The 25,829-nt window shown below is 36.6% G+C and overlaps 1 protein-coding gene across 1 annotated transcript in view; it reads right to left on the minus strand.

Moving 5' to 3' along the window:
* Positions 1–25,829, minus strand: part of AGPS (alkylglycerone phosphate synthase) — a 152,266-nt gene that overhangs the window by 118,061 nt on the left and 8,376 nt on the right. The window contains exon 2 of the mRNA XM_082689398.1: positions 206–295. Coding sequence (XP_082545524.1) covers positions 206–295 — 90 coding nt within the window. The remainder of the gene's footprint in view (positions 1–205; positions 296–25,829) is intronic.

The raw sequence follows: 25,829 nt of genomic DNA on the forward strand, positions 1-25,829 counted from the left end.
CCAGAATTTAAAATTCCACAGACAAAAAAAGGAGCAATTATGTCAAAATGTTGATAACTTTAAATGGAGGGAGGAGTCATTATATTACCCTCTCTATTTTTATTTATGTCTATTTAACATAATTATGTTTGCTATTTATGTTTAAAGTTTTTTATAGAAAGAAAGAGGGGGAAAAAAAGAACAAAAGAATAAAGCAACCAGTTACCTTTTCCCAGTTAACTCAACTTGGCCTTTCTTATTGAAGAAGAACTTGGAATCATTATATCCCCATCCATTCCATTTCATAACTTCTTGCCTAGTAATAATAAAAAAAAAAAAATGTTAGACCTATGCTAAACATCTCATAACTGAACAAAATATCATTGATATTAACTTTCACAATCATTTAAAAGACCTTATTCCACTAATACTACATTGATTTAAATAGTATATCAAAATGTCTATATGTTAATATTTTTAAATACAGAATCACTCTGATGAGCAGCATCTGTTTCCCAAAGGGCAACAACTAAATTTAATGCATTCAAAGGAAAAGAAAAAAAAAAGGAATAAGAGAAAAATACAGAGTATGCATCAATTTGTATACCTTATTAGTTTACATTATAGGATGGCCTAAAAAATTTTGCAATTAAAATAAAACTTGAATAAGAAGCAAATTTTTGCCTATATTAGAAAAATTACAATTATTTATCTACTATGGTGAAGAAGACCAATTTAGAGAGTCAGTTCACTAGTAATGTCACTCTTAGCAGAGACTTAATAAAATAGATTTAAAGATCTGAGAGCTGGGTTTACAAACATTCTGAATCCTCCAACTTCCATGTCACTACCAATTTCTATCTTGACCTACATATTAGCATAACAGTTAATGACTACACCAGTTTTTATTATTCCAAAACGATATGGTACTTTGAATTACCAAAATGCTAGTATTTCATTGTCTTAAATATCATTTTCAGAGCACATGGGTAGCTCAGTCCTTAAGTGTTTGCCTTCAGCTCAGGTTATGATCCCAGGGTTCTGGGATCAAGCCCTACATCGGGCTCCCTGCTCTGCGGGAAGCCTGCTTCGCATTCTCCCACTACCCCTGCTTGCATTCCCTCTCTCGCTATGTCTCTCTGTCAAATAAATTTTTTAAAAAAATCATTTTCATCAAAATCAAGGACTCAATGGGGTGCCTGGGTGGCTCAGTAGGTTAAGCATCTGCCTTTAGCTCAGGTCATCACCACAGGGTCCTGGGACTGAGTCCCGTATCAGGCTGCTTGCTCAGCAGGCCCTGCTTGTACTCTCTCTCTGAGAAATAAATAAAATTAAAAAAAAAAAAAAGACTCATTAAATTTTTTTAGGAGATTTTATTTATTTGAGAGAGAGAGAATGAGAGAAAGAGAGAAAGCACGGGAAGGGGGAGAGTCAGAGGGAGAAAAAGACTCCCTGCTGACCACGGAGCCAATGCAGGACTCAGTCTCAAAATTGAGGATCATGACCTGAGCCGAAAGCAGTCATTTAACCAACTGAGCCACCCAGGTGCCCATAGACTCATTAAATTTCTAACATTACATAAGAAAAGATAGGTCTAAGCCTGTGCAGAACACAATAAGCAAACACAACTGAAGTATTCTATCAGCATTTATTACATGTTTTAGCATGGTATCCTAGTATATCTGGGCAATAAATCTTATTGCAAATTCAATTATGCAGTCTATGATGAAAATACTTAAAGAAAACTCTTCTCTATACAGAAAGTTATTTGCTGCATTAAAATTTCAAAATATATCACAAGAAAAAATCTGTAAATATGTGTGGTGACGGATGTTAACTAGACTTACTGTGGTGATCTTTTCACAATATATACAAATTTTGAATCATTATGTTGTACACCTGAAATTAGTTACATGTCAATTACATCTCAATCTTTAAAAATGTCAAAATAAACAAAGATGTACTCATTAGAAAGCATTCTAATTCTCCATAATTCCCAAGGAAGAAAAATATGTCAACTGACAAGCAAATGTTTTATTACAATCCTAATTCTTCATCCAAATCAAAGACTTTTCAAACACCCAAGGAAAATATTAACATAGCACAACTGAACCAAGTACCATCATTAACTAGTCTCTACCTATACATAAAATTAAGAAAAAGAAAACTAGGCATGCTCTCTTTAAAACTACAGTTTGGGGGACCTGGGTGGCTGAGTGGGTTAAGCCTCTGCCTTCTGCTCAGGTCATGATCTCAGGGTCCTGGGATCAAGTTCCTCATTAAACTCTCTGCTCAGCGGGGAGCCTGCTTCCCCCTCTCTCTCTGCCTGCCTCTCTGCCTACTTGTGATCTTTCTCTGTGTGTCAAATAAATAAATAAAATCTTTAAAAATTAAAAAAAAAAAAACTACAGTTTGCTATCAATAAAAACACCAGTCCCTAAACAAAAACAAAGTATTCAAAATATCTCAAAAGTATCAATCCAGATATTGGATTTGTAGATGAGCTTGTTAATAAACTATCACCCAATGTTTTCTTCTGATTTCACATTCCTACCTCATCGTAGAGTAAGGTTCTAGAAGAGAGCTTTTGGAAAAACCTCGTGGCTAATGTCACCACTGACTTCCCATTTTCATTTTCTTAAGATTACATTTTCTAAAAACCAACTGAAGTTATTATCTGTTTCCCATTTTTCATAATTATAGTCTTTTTACTTTCATGAAGTATAATTTACTTAATACTTTGTATTTCCAGAGTAACTTACAGGAGGATGACATGTATATTTTAATTAACATTTTTACTTAATGTTTTATAATATGGCATAAGTTGTTTATTTATGAAATGCATTTTATTAGTGAATTTAAACATTTGTCATTTAGTCTGTACTCTATAAAATAAGAGTTTGGTGTAACACAAAATAAATTCAAAAATACCAACATAGTCATTTTGCTTTGGTATTATAATCACTTGGCACTGGGAAATTATTTCAGTACAGATGTTGAATTTGGCATGTTTACATAGCTTAACAATGAAAATCATTTTCCTTAAAATTATGTTTAGAATTTTAAAAAATTATTCCCATATGGCCTCAAAGTAAAAAGTGAAAACCTGATTACATGTGTTCACTCTTAGCACTGCGCAAGAAAAATGAATCAAGGGAAGCAGGAAATATCTGCTGCTGTGCACACAAAAATAAAGAGATTTACATTCTGCAGAATCACTAGTCTTAAATTTTCAGTTGGGTAATAGCCTAAAGAATTCCCAAGTTTTCAGCTATAAGCTAAAGGTATTTTTTTCTCTCTTTTCATCTCAACTAGAAAATTCTGCCTATGATACTTATACCATTACCATTTATATATCATTACCATATTCATACCAACTTTTGGAGCCTTCCCAGAAGATGAAATGTAGGCATTTGTAATCCATTTGTGCAACCCCAACAGTATTATGTTGTTGAAAATAGTATATATTTAAAATCTAGGTTACCCTAAAATCAATCTGATATCTTCAAGTACCCCACATATTATATTAAAAAATAGGCAAATTTCCTAGGTTTCTGATATTAAACTTTTGTATACAAGTATCCCCTCAAATTACTAATATATTTCATGACAGTTAAACACAGCTATGTGATTGATTATACATTAAACTTTCAAAACAATTTTTTATACGGAAGAAAATAATGAGTAACCTGAAGTAACCTGAAGAGCATTACAGCATTAACATTTTAAAAGTTAATAGTAAAACTTAACAGCCATAGAATTCTAAAGCTAAAAGTATCTTCAGAAATCACCCAGTTCAACTGCTCGGTTTTCAGATGAAGAAACTTATGCCCAGAGAAGCATTCATGATTACACACACAGCTAAGCTAGTTGTGAGCATCAGAAAGTGAACCCCCAGTCTTGTGATATCCAAAACCCACTAAGTCGTGCCCTCAAGCAACCAAAATGATTTAAAGGAACTCTTCTTTCATCACATCAATATTTCTCAAAGCACTATTCCAAGTTATTATTATAGTCATTCTTCTGCACTGGACATTTAAAAATCAAGGACTATGGTTGTGTCAGTAAGTCAAATGCCCTTACTTCCTTTATCTGTAGTATAACGAATTCCAGCATTCAGAATAATGATCCCAAAGCACGGCAAGCACTAAAATGAAGAATGATCAAAGAATCATCAACATTCCATAAGATTCAAATAAAATGATTCAATTTTCTACTAATCCCAGAGATCAATTAACCAAACTGATCCCTCAGACTTTTCCAATTCTCAGAGCTAACTACACCAAATTTAATGTCTTAAAAATATAAGGTCCCTCCTCCTGCCAAGAAAAAAGAAAAGTTGGGTTGATTTTACTACATGAAAAATGAAAAAAAAAAAAAAAAGTTTTACACATTTACTTAACTAACCAAAGTACCAAATGGTGAAGAAGCACTTTGTATTATTAGCTGGCGTTAACAAAAGAAGAGATTTAACATAGCATCATGTATACACAAGGTGGCAGTATTCTTCCATGATGTACATATTCAGTACTCTGCATTTTCCCCATGTGCTATCTGCACAATCTTTACTGAAATATTTAGATTTAACATCATTATTATTATGAAACCCAGAGATCCTTTCTTAAAAATGGGAGATACTCACTTTTAAATCTCTGCATATACATAGTCAGACTACTCCTCTAATAAATTGCAAGCATCCTGATACAAAGGCATGGCTTCTACCATTACTATTTCTAATCATTTTTTCATGAGAAAATATAGAAAAGGAAAATAGGCTTTAACCTAATTTTATTTTGACTTTGCAATAAAAAATTAAGCTAAGTGATAACTAAAAACAATTTTTTTCCAAAATAATTCCAATAACCAAAATTCTAATAAAAGATTCTTCACTACTTAGTTCAGATGAAAACCACATTTTTATCTATCTTTTCCAGTTTAAACAATAAGAAAAAGATATTGTGTTCTCAGAGATTTTAGAAAATAAAAACCAAAGTACAAAACTTAAGCCTCAATCCTGGATTTCTTTTTTTTTTTTTAAGATTTATTTATTTGAGAGAGAAAGAATTCAAGTGTACATTCAAGTGGAAGGAGGGGCAGAAGACAAGGGACTGAGAGAATTTCCTGCAGACTCCCCACCCAGCATGGAATCTCCTGCAGGGCTGGGTCTCACAACTCTGAGATCACGATGTGAGTCAAAACCAAGTTTAATGCTGGATTTTAACAAACCATGCTCAGTATCAGATAAACTCATATTAATCCCATATGTAGTACAATATGTATAAAAGTAAAAAATTCTTATACCTCAAGACCCAGAAAACCTAAAGGAAATTATGAAAGTGAAGTAAAGAAGTTTTGAGAAACATATCAAGATTTGATCAATAAAACAAATATATCTCTGCAAAGACCAGCTACAGAAAATTCCTACAACTGAAATAATAATCCCACTAACTTCTTTTATTTGAAAAAAAAAAAAAAAACTGAAGCTGAGTTACCATTAGAAATATAAGGGGCTAATGAGGGGAGAAAAATATTCTAAACTTAATTTAAAATGTATATACTTTAAAAATAAATATCATATCTAGTCTACAGGTCCTACAAAAAAAATTTTTTTTAAGATTTTATTTACTTATTTTGTCAGAGAAAGAGAGAGAGAAAGAGTGCGCTCGAGTAAGCACAAGCAGGGGGAGCGGCAGGCAGAGGGAGAAGCAGGCACTCTGCTGAGCAAGAAGGCTGACTAAGGACTTGATCACAAGGCTATGGGACCATGACCTGAGTCAAAGATAGATGCTTAACCAACTCAGCCACCCAGGCATCCCTGCAAAATTATTTCTAAAAACTCTAGTAGCAAAACTATATAAAACTATTTACAATGCTTACTTCCTCAATCTAACAGTGCCAACTAATCTCCTTTTGCTAACCTAAGCAGCTTAGTTAAAAGTACAGTAATTTGTGTATACTATAAAAGAAAGTCCCTTTACAAAAAAGAATAGAAAAAATTAAAAAAAAAAAAAGATATTGAGGCAACTGGGTGGTTCAGTCGGTTAAGCTTCCAACTCTTGATCTCAGCTCAGGTCTTAATCTCAGGGTGAGTTCAAGCCCAGGCACTACCCTGGGCTCCACAAAATAAACAAACAAAAAATAAATAAAAGACATGGATAAATCATCATCACTTAACACTGCTACAAATACCATGATTCCAAGACAGTTAAAACATTTGATTTGGAATAAATAGATGTCATCAGCCTCTGACGGCTTGATACCATCAAACATCTGAATCACAGAATACTACTTCTTGCCCAGATATAAAACTCACCAAGTGACCTCTTCTAATTACACTTTATTTTCTACCAAGGAAAAGTGGCCAACTGAAATGGCCAGGAGGTTTGATAATTGTGGTTTTTCACCATGAATTAGTCTACTGGCATTCTAATTAATTTTGGCCAGTAATGAGAATAGTTTACACAAGTCAGACTACCTAAATATGATGGACTCTGAGACCCTGGCAAGATCAGGTTGATGGGAAGTTCGACAAGATAATATCCCTGCCCTCTAAACAGTGCACCTTCCCTTTGCAAAACCTGCACAGGATCATGCAACACTTCAAACTTTAACATGAATTTCAATCTTCCCTCAAAATCCCCATTATAAGTTTTAAGTCCCTACCTGCCATAATAAATTTGGCCCTTCCATGTAGTAAATCATTAATCAGCTTTCTAATTTCTTCCAGTGTGATAGTATAAAATAGATTAAATATAAGATTTATGACAGAGAAAGTTGTTAGCAAGAACATGGAGAAGAGGAACCCAAATGCATTACTGGTAGACTATTCCACAGAGCAATCATGCGCTAAGTTTTCATAGGTAATGCCATTTCTATGACCCAGCTGTACAAATTCTTGGTATATATTCAGGAGGAATTCACATATAGTTCCATAAGGGACCAGCTTTGATATATTCCCATGGAGCATTATTTTTTAGTAACTAGAAGCATCACTAGAGGAATGGGTAAGTGTTAAGTAAATTTGGTGAAATAATATGGAGCAACCAAAAGCAATGAGGAAGCCAGATATATATACAGAAACATAAAAAGATTTTTCAAACACTGGCAAACACATAAGGAGAAAACAATACGATCTATAGCATAATACTATGTTTTTAAATTCATGGCATTTGTCTATAACAAATGTGAGGCCGTATTTTTAATTTTTATTTTCCTCCATCTCTGATTCCTAATCCTATCTGCCCCCTTCCATGGACATTCAGAATGTTCTTGAATATATGTGCATGTGTTTAAAGTAAAATATGTTACTTTGTGTGTATATTTTTAATTTGACTAAGTAATATTGTGTCATTACACACATGCAATGGACTAAAAAGTATGATTACCACAACTCTGCATCTCAAGCAAATATGCTGCTCAGCCCTTGAATCTCAATGCAGGTTCTCTCTGTTCTAAAAAAAACAATTCTTTCTTTCACATGGACATAGATATTCCATGATGATTTGTTATAAAAGCCACTATTGGATTTCTTAGCAATTCCCATAAATTTTTTTTAAATAACAGAATTCCATTCATAATGAATCAGTTTCAAATATTCAGCAAGTCAAATACATATTTGATATCCTAGAGTCAACGTTTAGTTTACAAGAAACTGGTACTTCACTGAAGAAACTTTTTAAAACTTGAATTCAAGAGTCAGTAATTGTGTCCCCAAGGTTGAAATCCTATTATACTTGCTATGAATCAATGAATGAAAGATAAAGGAATATACAGCTATAGGAGAAAAAAAATCTTATAAACAGAGACACAAAGAAGCAACAAAAGAAGGGAAGGCTGGGGCAAATAAGGCAAGGCCAGCTTTACCCCTTGGCAGAATAATCTGGTTATTCACTGCAGGCTCCTGGGATGTCTTCTTTTACCCCCCAAACTTTTCTTACACACACCAAATTCTACCAACTGGAAATTCATTATTGTTTGAAAAATCTCTTTGAAAATAGAAATACAGACCATTAGTCATTTATACCTGTAGTAGTATATATTCCAAATATTTGGTGCTAGGGCAGGCATGTTATATAAATATGTACTCACAGAAGCCTGGTATCTGCCATTCCAAACGCCTGGAAAGACATAACTATCTTGTCCCTTACCTTCATGTCTAGGTCTATGTAGTGAGGAAACAGTTCTAATCAGTATCAGGGAGCTGTCTTGGCAAAAGACAAAGCAAGGATATTATACCCTTCCCTTGACCATCTGAGCTCTCTAATCCATACTTTTTAAGATTTTATTTATTTTTTTGACAGAGAGAGATCACAAGTAGGCAGAGTCAGGCAAAGAGAGAAGGGGAAGCAGGCTCCCTGCTGAGCAGAAAGCCTGATGCAGGGCTCTATCCTAGGACCCTGAGATCATGACCTGAGTCAAAGGCAAAGGCTTAACCCACGGAGCCACCCAGGCACCCCTCTAATCTGTACTTTAAATTTCATGTTTTATTCCCCCAACTGTCCACTATAATCTAATCAATATGGCAATTTAGGCAGCGAATTCCAGACTTTGTCTACCACCAGCTGGGAAAATGCCAATTCACTTTTAATGCTCCCTCCCTGCTTGCTAGTAATTGAAGTAAGAATTATATCACAAGCTTATTATACTGACCAATCTGTAAGTGACCAAAAACATTTCTAGTACAGTCTTACATTTCTACAAACAAAGAAAATATGATTGTCTCCAAAAGTCTGTATGCCATTTTACAATAGAAACCAAGCTTCAGAGTTCTCTTTCTCAGCTGTCTTCCAGAGTACAATCCAATAACCTTGACAAGACCCTAAAAAAGCCAAGACTAAAATCCATACCTGTTTAATATACATAGTATTCTTGCTTTTAACAAGTGGGATTTTTCTGTTTAGTATAACAGTAAGCAGCAGCCTCTTCTACTTTAAATGATAGGTAGCTGGAATTATTACCTTTGCTTCTGGCAAACCCACAGGAAAAAAAATGAACCCCACAAAGTTTGGAGGGAGAGAAAAAGAAATATTAAAATCATGGCCCAATCACAATCTCAATAGAGGTTCCCAAACATCTTGGGAGTATAAATGTCACTTTAGGCATTCATTTTGAAAGCAGAGTTCTGGATATCACTCTAGATCTAGCCAATAATTACAATCTCTGAAAGTGGGGTCTCAGAATATAATCATTTTTTTAAATAAAGATTTCATTTATTTATTTGACACACAGAGAGAGATCATAAATAGGCAGAGAGGCAGGTAGAGAGAGGAGGGGGAAGCAGGCTCCCTGCAGAGCAGAGAGCCCGATGCAGGGCTCGAGCCCAGGACCCTGAGATCATGACCTAAGTGGAAGGCAGAGGCTTAACTCATTGAGCCACCCAGGCGCCCTCTGAATATAAACATTTTAAACAACACTACCCCAAAATTCTCATACTAGCCATCCAAAGACCATAATTGTGTAAGCAATGCCTTAAGGCACAAGGAAAAGTTGAGAGCAGAAGCCTCACCTGTTGAATAGCCACAAAGGAATACAAAGCCTTAATGTAAATGGTTTATCAACTTACTCTTACCCAACCTCTATCAAAATCAGAAGGGACTGGAACTGGTAGGACAAAAGGGGACAACTTTAAATTCACTGCACTATAGGAGAGGATGGACCTGAGGAGAATTCTGCAACAAAACAAAAGGGCAGCAAGAGGGCAAAGTGAAAGGCACTCACCATGCGGAAGAAAGAGGAAAGGCAGTAACAGGAAATGGGAGATTTGGTTATGTGACAGAGGAGGTAGACAGATCTACAGCCAAATTTTAGAAAGGATTATCCTATAAGGAGGAATGATGGCTATACTTTCTGACCTGAATTTCAGCAGTTAACCTGTTATGGAAATTTTCCTAGTTTACACATGTTAAAGGAGTTATAAAGTATAAAAATTAAGATAATGACTTATCAAATAACTTGCCTTTAGCACAATATGTTTATTCAAATTCCAATTTATGTATTTACCAAGGCCACACACCAAGTAGAGGCAGCAACTCCTAAGAGCCACAAGAAAGAGTTGCAAATGACAAGCAGCACAATGGTGACCATTGTGTGCATCATACTGACAATCAGCCCACCAAGTAGGACAAGAAATTGCTAATTCTTTTTACTCCTTGGGTTCTTCCTTTTCTTCTTAAAGCATTAGGTGGTATTTATTAGAACTTTGTTCTCAATATTAAAATGCCATGGCTGCCACTGCCTATGCTTTCACCTTCAGACATTATTCCAGCACCAGGTTCTTCATACTCTTTCTATACAGTATACTGCAATAGTAATAACAGTGTGTAATACTGTAAAGCTGAAGGTTTTATAATCATTACCTCATTTCTTTTTCACATTAAAGTATGCGTGATTAATGATGTAAGTTTTATTATTCTAATTTAAAACATAGGGGGCACCTGGGTGGTTCAGTCAGTTAAGTGTCTGCCTTCAATTCAGGTCAAGATCCCTAGGTCCTGGGATGGAGCCCCACAACAGGCTCCCTGCTCAGTGGAAAGCCTGCTTCTCCCTCTCCCTCTGCCCTTCCTCCCCGATTGTGCGTGTGCGCTCGCTCTCTCTCTCTCTCTCAAGTAAATAAATAAACTCTTTAGAAAATAAAACATAAGAAAGATTTAGATAGAGTCAGTAGCTTGTCCAGAGTCACACAAACAGTACATGACACAACAAGTATTTAAATCTTGGTCTTGTGGCTCCAACACTTCTTAGTTACCAAGCTATGATTTCAGTGTATTCATTGATTGCCACAAGTGGAATACAAAGTATTACAAAAGCTCAGAGAATATAGTATTCATCTCTAGCTGAGAGGAAAAGGCTTCACTTCCAGTTGCTTTGGAAAATTCAATAATCAAGCAAAAGCATAAAAGCACAAGGACTTTTCCCATGCTAGTAAGTAGTGCAAATTAGGTAAAGCATATAGCATATGCAAGAAAGTCATGGAGAACAACAAAAGAACTTTGAATACCAAATTAAGGGATTAAGCTTTATTACTTCAATAATCAACAGGGAGCAATAGGATCAAAACAGTATATTCTATGTTTCACACAGCCACCAAAAGTAAAAATCTAACAGCATCTGCTTTAAAATTTTGCTATACTCCAGTGTGAATGAAACTCCAATTCTTTAATATAGCATACAATGTCTTTTGCAATCTGGCTCTGAACTACATTTTTACCTCCCTTAACAACAATTCTTCCAGCCACACTGAAAGTTAACACATTTCCTTATATACACCATTGATTTTTTTATGCATATATATATGCATACATATATGTATATAAACATATATACACACTTCCCTATCTGAAATACCCTTCTCCCTCTAGAAAACTATTTATCCATCAAGAACCAGTCCAAAAGTTACTTTTCCTCTAAAGCCTTTCCTATCTTCCTCAGGAAGAATTTATGGCTCCCTCTGTATTACACTGATTATAGCATTTACTATGTCATAACTTCTACATATCTGTTTATATGTCTACTGGGCTGTTAATAAATTTTGCAACATTAGAATGTAGCACAGCACTAGCAGGTAGCAAGTACTCACACTTCCTCTGAACAAAGATTGGTCTGGGAATGGAATGGAGAATCATCTGAAGGGGAAAAAATAAAGGAAGACCAGAGTAGATGTGAGACAATTAAGATTTCATCTAGGTTGGGGTCAATGGGAGAAAAACAAAAATGTCTTGATAATTACAACTAATAGACTCTATCTGGTGTGTTAACAGCCTAGATAAGGAGAGGGAATGGAGCTCAGCAAGGCCTTATAACTGAGACACTGGCCTTGAAAGGTATCTAAGCAACAGTAGAAGTAAACAGAAATAGTGGAGTATTAGGATTGAATACTAGTACTAGGCTAAAATAACGACCTTATACATGCATACTAGGTTGAAGAATTCAGCAAAACAGTCAGACAGAAATGTACATTAAAAATGTGAAAATGGGGGGGGCGCCTGGGTGGCTCAGTGGGTTAAAGCCTCTGCTTTCAGCTCGGGTCATGGTCTCAGGGTCCTGGAATGGAGCTCTCTGCTCAGCGGGGAGCCTGCTTCCTCCTCTCTGCCTGCCTCTCTGCCTACTTGTGATCTCTGTCTGTCAAATAAATAAATAAATCTTTTTTTTAAAAATTATGAAAACGGAAGTTGACAGAAATATTAGAAGTTCCCCCCCAAATAGTGGTAAAGCTAATACAGTCTGAGTCGATGAGGTTATTAAGAAAGAAAATGTTAAGGAAAAAAAAAAAAGGACTGGCTCACTCGGTTAAGCGGCTGCTTTTGGCTCAGGTCATGATCCCAGGGTCCTGGGATAAAGCCCTGCATCGGGTTCCCTGCACAGTGGAGAGTCTGCTTCTCCCTCTCCCTCTGCCTGCCGCTCTGGCTACTTGTTCTCTCTCTCTCCCCCTCTGTCAAATAAATAAATAAAATCTTAGGGGGAAAAAAAAAAAAAGAAAGAAAGAAAGAAAAAAAAAGGACTAAAAAAATAATCTCAAGGATTTGTAAATTTAGGAAGCAGAAGGAAGAAAAGTCAGCAAAATCATGGCCAGAAGAGAAGGAAGAAAACCAAGATAGTGTAATAACATGGGAGCTAAGGAAAGAGATATTAGGTACCAGGTATTGGAAACTGCTCAATAAAATGACTAAGGATTTTATAATTGGATTATTGATGGCTTTTAAAAGGGCTGCTTCAAAAGAGTGACATAGGCTGAAAACAATCTCAATAAATTATCTGGGTGTGATTTTAAGAAGCAGGAAAAAGCAACAAAGAAAAAAAGACTGATGGGGTTCTGGGAAAATGGCTAAGTAGGAGGATCCTGAGCTCACCTTGTCCCAAGACACACTAAGAGCTACACAAGTGCAGCTAACTCTGAAAACCACCCAAAGACTGTCAGAACAGACTTTCCACATCAAAAGGTAGGAGATGCAGAGACATAATTGGGAACCAAACTCTGGTCCCCACCCACACCTCTCTTGCTCACCCCTCCATCCCATTCCCACCAACCCTCTCTCAGGAGACTAACCACAAACAAGAGGGATACCAAAAGCAGAGAGAAGTGGAAGAATCAGATCCTACCCTAAACACTCCAAACTTGGAGGCCCTTGGAAGACAAATTCTCATAACATTTGGCTTTGAAAACCAGTGGGGCTTAATTCAGGGTGTTTTTTGCAATAAGCAGGGCTTAACTCGAGGTACTTAAAAAAAAAAAAAAAAAAATCATTCAGCCTAGCTCTGGGAGACACCCAGAGGGAGATTAAAAAACAGTCTCCACCCTTAAAGGGCCAGCATAACAAATAACCTAACAAGATACAGCATAGAAGCAGCAGTTTGAAAATCACCTGGATATAATGAAGGTTTATTCACTAATCTCAGAAGGGCACTGGAGGGACAGGGATCCTTAGGAGACTTCTCCAAGAACAAAAATGCTGGTGGGCACCATTTCTCTCACCCTACCCAAGCCTAGATAGTCGGTCACTTACAGGAACCAACAAGGACACTCTCTACTTATCTTGTTAGTACCAGGCACCCTGCAAATGTTCTGCTTTGGATCCACCCCTCCCAACCTGACCCACTCAGCAGGTGTCCCTTCAAAGCTGCTCTTGCCCCAACTCTCCCTGGAAGCTACCCCAACAAGGACCAGAGCGACTTCAAAGTGACTCCTGTCCTGGGGAGGGGGAATATAACCACACACCGGTGTGCCTGCAGTCCCAGCAACAAACCTCATAACTAGCAGTGCAGAGAATATGCCCTTCTGATTAGTCCTGGACTGGGAGAAGGCATCTGGTCTGATGGCCCACCCTGCCCACAAATGAAAGCCTTTCAGGGGACAGTGTGAGAAAAGCACCCTGCAGGTCAGTGTGAATACAGACCAACAGACAAGCTGAGGAAGGTCACCTGCTCTGACTGCTGACACTATCCAACAATAAGCAGTGGCCCCACACTGGCCCCTTAACAACACAAGGACCAAACTCTACCCAGTGCATCCACAAAAGGCAAAGAGACAGAAGACTGCGTCCCAAATGAAAAACAGGACAAAGCCACAACAAAAGAGCTAAATAAAGCAAATGGAGATAAGTTGGGTGCCTGGGTTGCTCAGTCAGTTAAGTACTCGACTCTCGATCTCAGCATAGGTCTTGATGTCAGGGTTGTGAGCCCAAGCCCCACAAAAAGAAAGAAAGAAAGAAATGGAAATAAATTATATGCCTGATAAAGAACTCAAAGTACTGTCAGTCATAAAGATACTAGACTTAAGAAAAAATTCAGTGAGACCTTCAACAAAGAAATGATACATATATAACTATATGTTAACAAAGAGAATTATATACATACAGTCATAAGTACAAAATAACTGAAATTAAAAATACACAAAAGGAGGGGGCGCCTGGGTGGCTCAGTGGGTTAAGCCGCTGCCTTCGGCTCAGGTCATGATCTCAGGGTCCTGGGATCGAGTCCCACATCGGGCTCTCTGCTCAGCGGGGCAGGGAGCCTGCTTCCCTCTCTCTCTCTCTCTCTGCCTGCCTATCCATCTACTTGTGATTTCTCTCAGTCAAATAAATTAAAAAAAAAAAAAATACACAAAAGGAGGCGCCTGGGTGGCTCAGTGGGTTAAAGTCTCTGCCTTCAGATCAGGTCATGATCTCAGGGTCCTGGGATCAAGCCCCACATCGGGCTCTCTGCTCAGCAGGGAGCCTGCTTCCCTCTCTCTCTGCCTACTTGTGATCTCTGTCTGTCAAATAAATAAATAAAATCTTTAAAAAAATATATACAAAGGGAATTGACAGCAAATAGGAGGAGGCAGGAGAACAGATCAGCAATCTGGAAGACAGGGTATTGGAAAGCCACTAAGGAGCAGAGCAAAATGGAAAGAATAAACAATAATAATAATAATAACAAAAATGGAGATTAGGTTAAGGGAACTCTGCCACATCATCAAGTGCAATAACATTTGCATTATAGGGATCTCAGGAGAGGAGAGAGAGAAGGGGACAGAAACCTTATCTGAAAAAACAGTAGTTGAAAACTTGCCTAATCTGAGGAAGAAAATGGACATCCAGATCCAGGAAGCACAGAAGGTTGCTAACAAGATAAACCAAAGCAGGTCCACACCAAGACACATAATTAAAATGGCAAAAAGTAATGATAAAGAGGAAATCTTAAAAGCAGCAAGAGAAAAGGAAACAGTTACATATAAGGGAAATCCTATAAGGCCATGAGCTGATTTTTCAGCAGAAACTTAGTAGATAAAAGGGAGGTGCATGATGCATTCAAAGTACTGAAGGAAAATCATTCAACAAAGAATACTCCACTCAACAAGATTACCATTCAGAATAGACAGAAATATCGTTTCCCAAACAAAAGTTAAAGGAGTATATCACCATTAAACCAGCCTTATAGGAAATGTTAAAGGGAATTCTTTGAGTAGAAAGAAAAGTCCATAATGAGTAAGAAAACTGTGAAAGGAAAAAATTTCATAGGAAAATGCAAATATGTAATAAGAGTAGATTTATCACTTATAAAACTAGTACACAAAGAAGTGGTAAAGTCAATTACATCTACACAAATCAGTCAAGGGATTCGCAAAATAAAAGGATGTAAAGTGTGGCATCATATACACAAAACGTGGGTGTAGTAAAAATTTAATGCTTTTAGAATGGTTTCAACTTAAACAATCACCAATCTGATACAGACTGCTATAAACATAAAATGTTATATGTGAACATAAATGGTAACCAAAAATCAAAAACCTATAATATAAAGAAAGGAATTCTTTTTTTTTTTTTTTTTTTTAAGAGAGAAAGAGAATGTGTACATGTGGGCATGAGGGAGGGGCAGAGGGAGGGATAAAGAGAATTCCTAGCAGACTCCATGCTCAGCAGTCTGGAGCCCAACATGGGGCTCAATCCCATGACCCTGAGATCATGACCTGAGTTGAAATCAAGAGTTGGACACTGACTGTGCCACCCAGGCATCTCAAGAAAGGAATTCAAACGTAACACCAAAGAAAACCATCAAACCACAAGGGAAGAGTAAAAGAAGAAAGAAACAGAGAAGAACTGCAAAAACAATCATAAAACAAGTAACAAAATGGCAATAAGTACATACCTATTAATAATTACTTCAAATGTAAATGGATTTAATGCTCCAGTTGAAAGACATAGGGTAAATTATACCGGAATTTTTTAAAATTTAAAAAAAAAGGACATAGGGTGACTAAATGGATAAAAAAAATAACCAAGACCCATCTTGCTACCTATAAGAGATTCACTTCAGAACTAAACACACATGCAGATTGAAAATGAGGGGATAGAAAAAATTTACCATCATATGGGAACAAATGAAAGCTGAGGTAGCAATATTTATATCAGACAATATAGACTTTAAAACAAAGACTGTACCAAGAGACAAAGAACACTACAAAACAATAAAACAATCCAACAAGGGGATATAACATTATAAATATCTATGTACCCAACATGGATGCACCTAAATACATAAAGCAACAATTAACAGACACAAAGGAAGAAACTGACAATAAGAAGATAATAATGGGGACTTTAACACCCCATTTATATCAATGGAGAGATCAATCAAAAAGAAAATGCTTTAAATGACACATTAGACCAGACGGACCTAACAGATATATTCAGAACACTCCATTCAAAAACAGAATTTACATTCTTTTCAAGTGAACATGAAACAGTCTCCAAAATACATCACCTTAGGCCACAAAACAAGTCTTGATAAATTTTAAGACTGAAATCATATCATCCATCTTTTCCAACCACAACGGTATGAAACTAGAAACCAATCACAAGAAAAAATAAGGAAAGAACACAAATACATGGAGGCTAAATCACATGCTACTAAACAATGAATGGGTCAACTAAGAAATCAATGAGGAAATAAAAAAATACAGAGACAATGAAAATGAAAACACAATAGTCCAAACTCTTTGGGATACAGCAAAACCTGTTCTAAGAGGGAAGATTAGAGTATTACACGCCTATCTCAAGAAACGAGAAAAATCTCAAATAAATAAGTGAACCTAACACCCTAAGGAGGTAGAAAAAGAACAAACAAAGCCCAAAGCCAACAGAAAAAGGAAGTACTTAAGATTAGAATAGAAAAAAATACAATCAAGATTATAAAAATAGAATAGATCAATGAAACTAGGAGCTAGTTCTTTGAAAAGATAATAAAATTGATAAATCTTTAGCCAGACTCATTAAAAAAGAGAGAAAGTGAGTACTCAAATAAAATCAGAACTGAAGACTAACAACTAACACTACAAAAATACAAAGGAGTATAAGAGAATATTATAAAAAATGATATGTCAACAAATTGGATAACCTAGAAGATATATATAAATTCCTAGGAACATATAATCTTCCAAAACTGAATTAGAAAGAAATAGAAATTTGAACAGAATGATTACTGGCAATGAAATTGAAGGCATAATCAAAAAACTTCCAACAAACAAAAGTCCAAAACCAGATGGCTTGACAGGTGAATTCTACCAAAATATTCTACCAAAATTTTAAGTAAGAGGTAACACCTCTTCTTCTCAAACTATTCAAAACAAACAAACAAACAAACAAACCAGAAAAAGAAGGGGGACCTGGGTGGCCCAGCTAGTTAAGCATCCAACTCTTGACTTCAATCGGGTTGTGATCTCAGGGTCGTAAGATCAAGCCCCACATTGGGCTTCATGGTCAGCAGGGAGTCTGCTTGAGATTCTCTTCACCCTTCCCCTCCCCCATTCACACACACATTCTAAAATAAATAAATCTTTAAAAAAAAGAAAGAAAAGAAAAAGGATAACTTCCAAATTCATTTTATAAGGCCAACATTACCCTAAAACCAGAGAAAGACACTACCAAAAAAGAAAACAAGAGGCCAGTATCTCTGATGAACAAGAGAAAGGAAAAAAAATCACATGTACATCTCAATAGATGCAGAAAAAATAACTGACAGAATACAAAACCCAGTCATGATAAAAACTCTCAATAAAAAAGTTTGGAGGGAATAAACTTCAATGTTATAAAGGCCATATATGAAAACCCCACAACTAACATCATCCTCAATGGTGAGAAACAGAGCTTTTCCTTTAAGATCAGAAACAAAACAAGGATGTCCACTCTTGCCACCTTTATTCAACACAGTACTGGAAGTTCCAGCCAATGAGACAACAAAAAGAAATAAAAGGCATCTACACGAGTAAGGAAGAAGTAAAAGTTCCACTGTTTGAGGATGACATTTTACTACATATAGAAAGCCCTCAAGATTCCACCAAAAAACAATTAGAACTAATAAATGAATTAAGTCAAGTTGCAGAACACAAAATTAATATACAGAAATCTATTGCATTTCTTTCTTTTTTTAAGATTGTATTTATTTGAGAGAATGCATAAGCAGGGGGAGTGGCAGAGAGAGGGAGAAGCAAGCTCCGATGCAATCCCAGGACCCCTGGATCATGACGTGAGCAACCCAGGCACCCCTGCTGCATTTCTGTACACTAATAAGGAAATAGCAAAAAGAGAAATTATGAAAATAATACCACTTACAGTTACACCAAAAGGAATAAAATACCTAGGAATAAACCTAACCAAATAATTCCAGTTACAATTACACCAAAAGGAATAAAATTAACCCTCCTAAAGTCATAAAACACTCTTGAAAAAACTGAAGATGACACAAACAAATGGAAAGATATTCTATGCTCAAGGACTGGAAGACCCAGTATTTTTCAATGTCCGTATTATCCAAAGCAATCCACAGATTCAATGCAATCCCTATTAAAATACCAACATTTTTCAAGGAACTAGAATAAATAATAGTAAAATTTGTATGGAACCGCAAGAGTCCAAATACCCAAACAATTCTGAGAAAGAAGAACAAAAGTGGAGGTATAACAATCACAGATTGCAAGATATACTACAAAGCTATAGTAATCAAAACACTATGGTACTGGCACAAAAACAGACACACAGATCAATAGAATAAAATAAAGAGCTCAAAAAAAAAAAAAAAAAAATAAACCCATGTATATATGGTTAATTAATCTATGATGAAGGAGGCAAGAATACACAATAGGGAAAAGACAGTCTCTTCAACAAATGGTGCAGAGAACACTGAACAGCTACATGCAAAAGAATGAATGTGGACCACTTCATTATACCACACACAAGAAATCAATGCAAAATAGATTAAAAATTTAAATGTCTGACCTAAAACGATAAAAATCCTAGAAGAAAACACAGGCAGTAATTTCTTTGACATTGGCTGCATGAACCATCCCTCTAGGTATGTCTCTTTGAGGGAAAGGAAACAAAAGCAAAATTAAATACACCAAAGTGTAGTTTAGGACTATACCAAAGTAAAAAGCTTTTGCACAGCAAAGGAAACTATCAAAACAAAACAAAACAAAAGGCAACCTACCGAATGGAAGATATTTGCAAATGATATAGCCAACAAGGAATTAATATCCAAAATATACAAAGAACATACACAACTCAACACCAACCCCCTCCCAAAATAATCCGATTAAAAAATGGCCGGTGGACCTAACTAGATATTTTTCCAAAACAGACATACAGATGGCCAACAGACACATGAGAAAAGATGCTTATCATCACTAACTGTCAGGAAAATGCAAATCAAAACCAAAGTGAGACACCACCTTACACCTATCAGAATGACTAAAATCAAAACCCAAGGAATAATAAGTGTTGATGAGGATGTAGAGGAAAAGGAACACTCGTGTACTGTTGGTAGGAATGCAAATTGGTACAGCACACACTCTGAAAAACAATAGAGCAGTTCCTCAAAAGATTAAAAATAGAATTTTGATATGATCCAGTAATTCCACTACTGGGTACTAACCAAAAGAAAACAAAAATACTAATTCTAAAAAATATATGCACCCTTGTTTACTTAAGTATTATTTACAATAGTCAAGATATGGAAGTAAACCTAGTGTTCATCCTTGGATGAATGGATAAAGAATATGTGATATTATTACAATGGAATATTACTCAGCCATAAAAAAGAATGAGATCTTACCATTTGCAGCAACATAGTTGGACCTCAAAGGTATAAAGCTAAGTGAAATAAATCAGTGAGAGAAAGACAAATACCACATGATTGTGCTCATGTATGGAATTTAAGAAACAAACAAACAAAGGAAGAAAGAGACCCAAAAACAGACTCTTAAATACAAAGAACTGGTGGTTGTAGAGGGGAGGTGGGCAGAGGGATGGATGAAATAAAGGGGAGTAAGAGTATACTCATCTTGATGCACAATGAGTAATAACAGAATTGGATCCTTATACTGTATACTTGAAACTGCATGTTAATTATAATTTGATTTTTTAAAAATCATCAACTAGGAAAAAAAGAAAAAAAAAGATTGAAGCTCAAGAGGAAAACAAAAGGATGACTCAAGGAGCAAGATTCTGGGGAAGGAGTCATCAAAAAAGACAAGCAGATGATCTGGCTGTGACATATTTCTACATATGATAACCAGAGTAAGTTCAGTTCATTTAGCTGCCTGGGCAACTATTTTTGAACTAAGATCACCACCACTCATTTCTAGGCAATTGCTAATTAGAACAACGTAGACATGTGACTCAGCTATTGGGAACAAGACAGTTCAATTATTTGCTGCTAACTGGCTGAATATCCAGGAGAGGGGTTACCATATGGACAGAAGAGCCGAAAGATAAACACGTAGCAGATACTAGCAAGAAATGATGCTAGCAAGAAACCTGAGGACTTTCTGGGTTTTAGTTCTAATTCCACCCTGAGGCAAAGCCCTATTCCTGCCCTTGAGGAAGGTGCCCTGGTACTCTTTTTTTTTTTTTTTTTTTAATTTATTTGATATAGAACGAGAGTGAAAGAGAAAGAGAGAGAGAGAGAGAGAGAGAGAGAGCACACAAGCTCCAGGAACAGTAGGCAGGAGAGAAGCAGACTCCCTGCCAAGCAGGGAGCGTGATGTGGGGCTTGATCCCAGGACTCAGGGATCATGACCTGAGCCGAAGGCAGATGCTTAACCAGCTGAGCCACCCAGACACCCCGGTGTCCTTGCTCTCTTCTTTTTTCAGTTAGCTCAAATTAACTGACACTTTTAAACAAAAGTCCTAATGAACACACATGCTAACAAATAAGAATTCATTCTTTAAAAAGGTTGCCTCTTATATAAAATCTGAAGACAGGCATAGCAAACTAGAATGTACTTTTTGAAAATAATTGCAGATGGCAGGAAAGAACTTGGAAATAAAGCCAAAATCAGACTGGGAATCTAATAATTATGTTGGGAAGCTACAAATATTTTGCAAAGACAAAGCAGACAAAATACTATCTGGAAATCAAGATCAACATAAAAGAACAAAAGCAGAACCTTTTACTTTAAAAAAATAGACTTTGAAAATTTTACTTCAAAAGGGGATTACCACTATGTCAAAACACCAATCCTCAGATAAAAATGTCCAATAATTGAAAATGTGAAAATGGAGATTGAAGAGTTAGAGATATTAACTTAAAAATTCCCTCAATAGTAGTGAAAACTAATACAAGAGATTTTACTTCAAAAATGAAGCTACTAATTTTCTTTAAAATTCATCAAAAATAAGATAGACTAACACTGTATGGAGAAAATGATGAATTAATGGACAGATATGGAATACAGAAACATAGTATGATATTATGGTAGAATCTAAGTGGTTGGTATAAAAATGTTTATTACAGGGCGCCTGGGTGGCTCAGTGGGTTGAGCCTCTGCCTTCGTAAACTCGGGTCATGGTCTCAGGGTCCTGGGTTTGAGGCCCGGGTCCGGCTCTCTGCTCGGCAGGGAGCCTGCTTCCCTGTCTCTCTGCCTGCCTCTCTGTCTACTCGTGACTTCTCTGTCAAATAAGTGAATAAATAAATAATTCTTTAAAACATTTTTTTAAATGTTTATTATAAAATTGAATTTTACAGTATGTTTCAATTTTTTCAACATAGTATGTTGGGAGAAAAAGAAAACTACAGACATTATAATTCTTTTTTTTTTTTTTAACATTTTTATTTGACTGATAGAGAGAAAGACAGCTAGAAAGGGAACACAAGAAGGGGGAGTGGGAGAGGGAGAAGCAGGCCTCCCACTGAGCAGGGAGCCCAATTTGGGGCTTGATCCCAGGAGCAGGAGGCAGACACCCAATGACTGAGTCACCCAGACGCCCTGACATTACAACTCTTAAGTTGCATCACAAGATGTAGAAAGATTTGACCAAAGAGTATGAGCCATCTGAATACGCATGTAGTATACAATATTAACTAATAACAATAAGTGGTTTAAACTGGCACACTGGGGTGCCTGGGTGGCTCAGTTGGTTAAGCGTCTGCCTTCGGCTCAGGTCATGATCCCAGAGTCCTGGCATCAAGCCCCACATCAGGCTCCCAGCTCAGCAGAGAGTCTCCTTCTCCCTCTCCCTCTGTTGCTCCCCCAGCTTGTGCGCAGTCTCTCTCTCTCTCTCTGTCAAATAAATAAATAAAATGTTAAAAAATAAAAATAAATAAACTGGCACATTTAGCCACTTGCCTCAGCTCTCTCTCCTCATCACTTCCAAGGCCTAGGCAAGGTTAAGCAATATTTCCTAGGCTCTCTGTGGTCATGTTCTGGATTCCCTTTAGCAACCCAGGCCTAAACATTGCATTTCCTTTTAAGTGAATTTCTGGAAAGCTGCTTTCTTAAATTTTAAGATATAAATCTGCTCAAACATGATAGGAGTCTTTCTCCTGAGATTCCAATAATTTCCAATTCTTTATTCTTGGTCGAAATTAAATCCAAAGAAGCACCTGTGCTTTATTTCTGCCTCTGTCCACTGAGATGAATGAATGAATAATGTATTCCAATGTTCTTTAACCCATCTAAAAAATTTCCGATGTTCTTTAATCCTTTTTAAAAATTTGTCTTATGGAAATTTTTAGGGATTTAATTGTAAAAAGTTTATCAAAGCATTCTTTATAATAGGGAAAGACTGAACACAATAAAAAGTGATACTGTCCTGGTTGAACTTAGAGTACCTACATATAACGCAATACCTGATGAGTCCCTGAGGATGAGGTTGCCATTAACATTTCTTGACATAGAAAGTTATACACATAAGATGGGATGCCTGGGTGGCTCAGTTGGCTAAGCGGCTGCCTTCAGCTCAGGTCATGATCCAGCGTCCTGGGATGGAGTCCCACATCAGGCTCCTTGCTCAGCAGGGAGCCTGCTTCTCCCTCTGCCTCTGCCTGCCACTCTGTCTGCCTGTGCTCACTCGCATGCTCTCTCTCTCTCTGACAAATAAATAAATAAAATCTTAAAAAAAAAAAAAAAAGAAAGAAAGTTATACACATAAGATAGTGAAAAATGGGGGTTTCAAGACATTATTACAGCACAACTTTACACATATATGACATATCTAAAAGATGTCGAGAAGCTATAGTGTTTATCTCTTCATTATTTTCAAAAAGTCTTCATTTTGACTTTTTTTTTCTTCAAATAAAATGTGTTACATTTCAGCATCAATTAAGTACCGTCTGATTTTTTTAAATTTTTTTTTTTTAATTTTATTTATTTGCTTGACAGATAGAGATCAGAAGCAGGCAGAGAGGCAGGCAGAGAGAGAGGAGGAAGTAGGCTCCCTGCCGAGCAAAGAGCCCAATGCGGGGCTCGATCCCAGGACCCTGGGATCATGACCTGAGCTGAAGGCAGAGGCTTTAACCCACTGAGCCACCCAGGCGCCCCTCCTCTGTTTTTGTTTTTTTTTTTTTAATTGTAAATTAACAGATACTCTGTTTTCAGAATAAGACTTCTAAAAGCTATCCAGGTAGCTGAAGGCCCCCAACATTACTGGGCCAAGTTCCATACTGGTTCTTTATTATACTGCCACATTCTCTTACTCTAATTCTTCTGATTCTATTTTTATCCAAATGCTCTCATCTATGTTTTTACCCTCAGATTTAAGAATTTTCTCATAGCATCTTAACATAGAAGAGCACTCCTCCACCATTCTAATCTATGTTTCTTTGAAATGAAGAGGCCCTTCTATTGCTATACGAGTCATCATTCCTCCCACTTCTTGCCTCTAGTCTAGCACTTAGCACCCTGCATTAATAGAAGACATCAGTTTTCCTTAGTAGACCTACATGTCCCATAAGGCAGAAACTATGTGCTAATTATCCCCAGTGCTTAGCACATAGAAAACAATAATCAACTGCCAACAAACTTGAGTAGATGGAAGATTCAAACAGCTGAGAAGATGCCAAGAGGTATCTAACTGCTTTAAATGAATTAAAGTCTCCAGGCCTAAATATTATATTGCATGATACTTAACAATGATTTAAGAGTTATTATTTATAATATAAGAAATCACAAGGAAGAGATAACCGACAACTGCCCAGTCTCGATTCTCAAAAATAAAAAGACCCTCAAAACACACAGACCCTGAAGCCCGGTGTCCAAAGAGCAAAGATCTTCCAGAAAGTGGTACAAGGAAAGTTGTGGAAGTTAGAAAATGTAGGATGAATAAGAGACCTTGACTAAAACAAAAGAGACAGGTAAACTAGGAGCTAAGGTTTCAACGGTACACACTTTTTTTTTTTTTTAAGATTTTATTTCTTTATTTGACAGGCAGAGATCACAAGTAGGCAGAGAGAAAGGAGGAAGCAGGCTCCCCCTGAGCAGAGAGCCCCACGCAGGGCTCGATCCCAGGACTCTGGGATCATGACCTGAGCCGAAGGCAGAGGCTTTAACCCACTGAGCCACCCAGCCACCCCTCAACGGTACACACTTTAAACAATGTGGGGGTGGGAAGATTATGAATTGACTCCAGCTGCACTTGTTTTTCCACCTAAAACAACACACATGTGCATCCCCTTAAGGTATTTGCACATGTTATTTCTGTGCCCAGAACGCTCACTCAACTAGATATCCATAGAGCTTAACACTCTCATCTCCTTCAAATATTTGCTTAAATGTCATGTTCTCCAGTGATATCCTTTTTAAAATCTGAACACTGCCCCCTTACTCTGTTCTTTTTCTTTTTTCCATAGCACTTAGCACTTTCTAACATACTTAATAATTGATTTATTTACTGTTATTAATTATCTATTTCACCTATAAGAATATAAGTCCCATGAAAGAATAGATCTTTGCCTATTTTGTTCACTGACACAGCCCAAACACCTAGACCAATAAAAACTTGTTTAATCCACAAAATGGTTTTAAGAACGATTTTGAAGAAAAAAATGACTAGAACTGGTGATATCAGCACAGTATCAAGGAAAAAGCTCTAGACTTGAGATAAAAGATCTGGATTCAAATCTAAGCCCTACCACTTAGTATATATAGCAAATGACTGTTTTCTAGCAAACATCTGCAAACTTTAGTTACTAATCTGTAAAATGGGTAGTTGTGAAGATCAGATGAGATAAAAGTGTATAAGAGTAGCAGTTGCTTAAGCATCTGCCTTCGGCTCAGGTTATGATCCCAGGGTCCTGGGATCGAGTCCAGCATCAGGCTCCTTGCTCAGCAGGGAATGTGCTTCACCCTCTGCCTGCTGCTCCCCCTTGCCTGTGTGCTCACTCTCTCTCTGACAAAATAAATAAATAAAATCTTAAAAAGAGAGAGAGAGAGTTCAATCTTAAAAGAAAAAAAAGATGAAATGAAAGCCAGAAAGGTAACTTCATTTGGAAAGAAGAAAGGACAGATAATGAGTTAGATTTCAATATGCAGTTGTGCTGTCCAACATGGTATGTAACTAGCCACATATGCCTATTTAAATTTAAGAAATTAATTAAAATTG

Source organism: Mustela nivalis (assembly GCF_964662115.1).
Source record: "Mustela nivalis genome assembly, chromosome: 11".
Lineage (NCBI taxonomy): Eukaryota > Metazoa > Chordata > Mammalia > Carnivora > Mustelidae > Mustela > Mustela nivalis.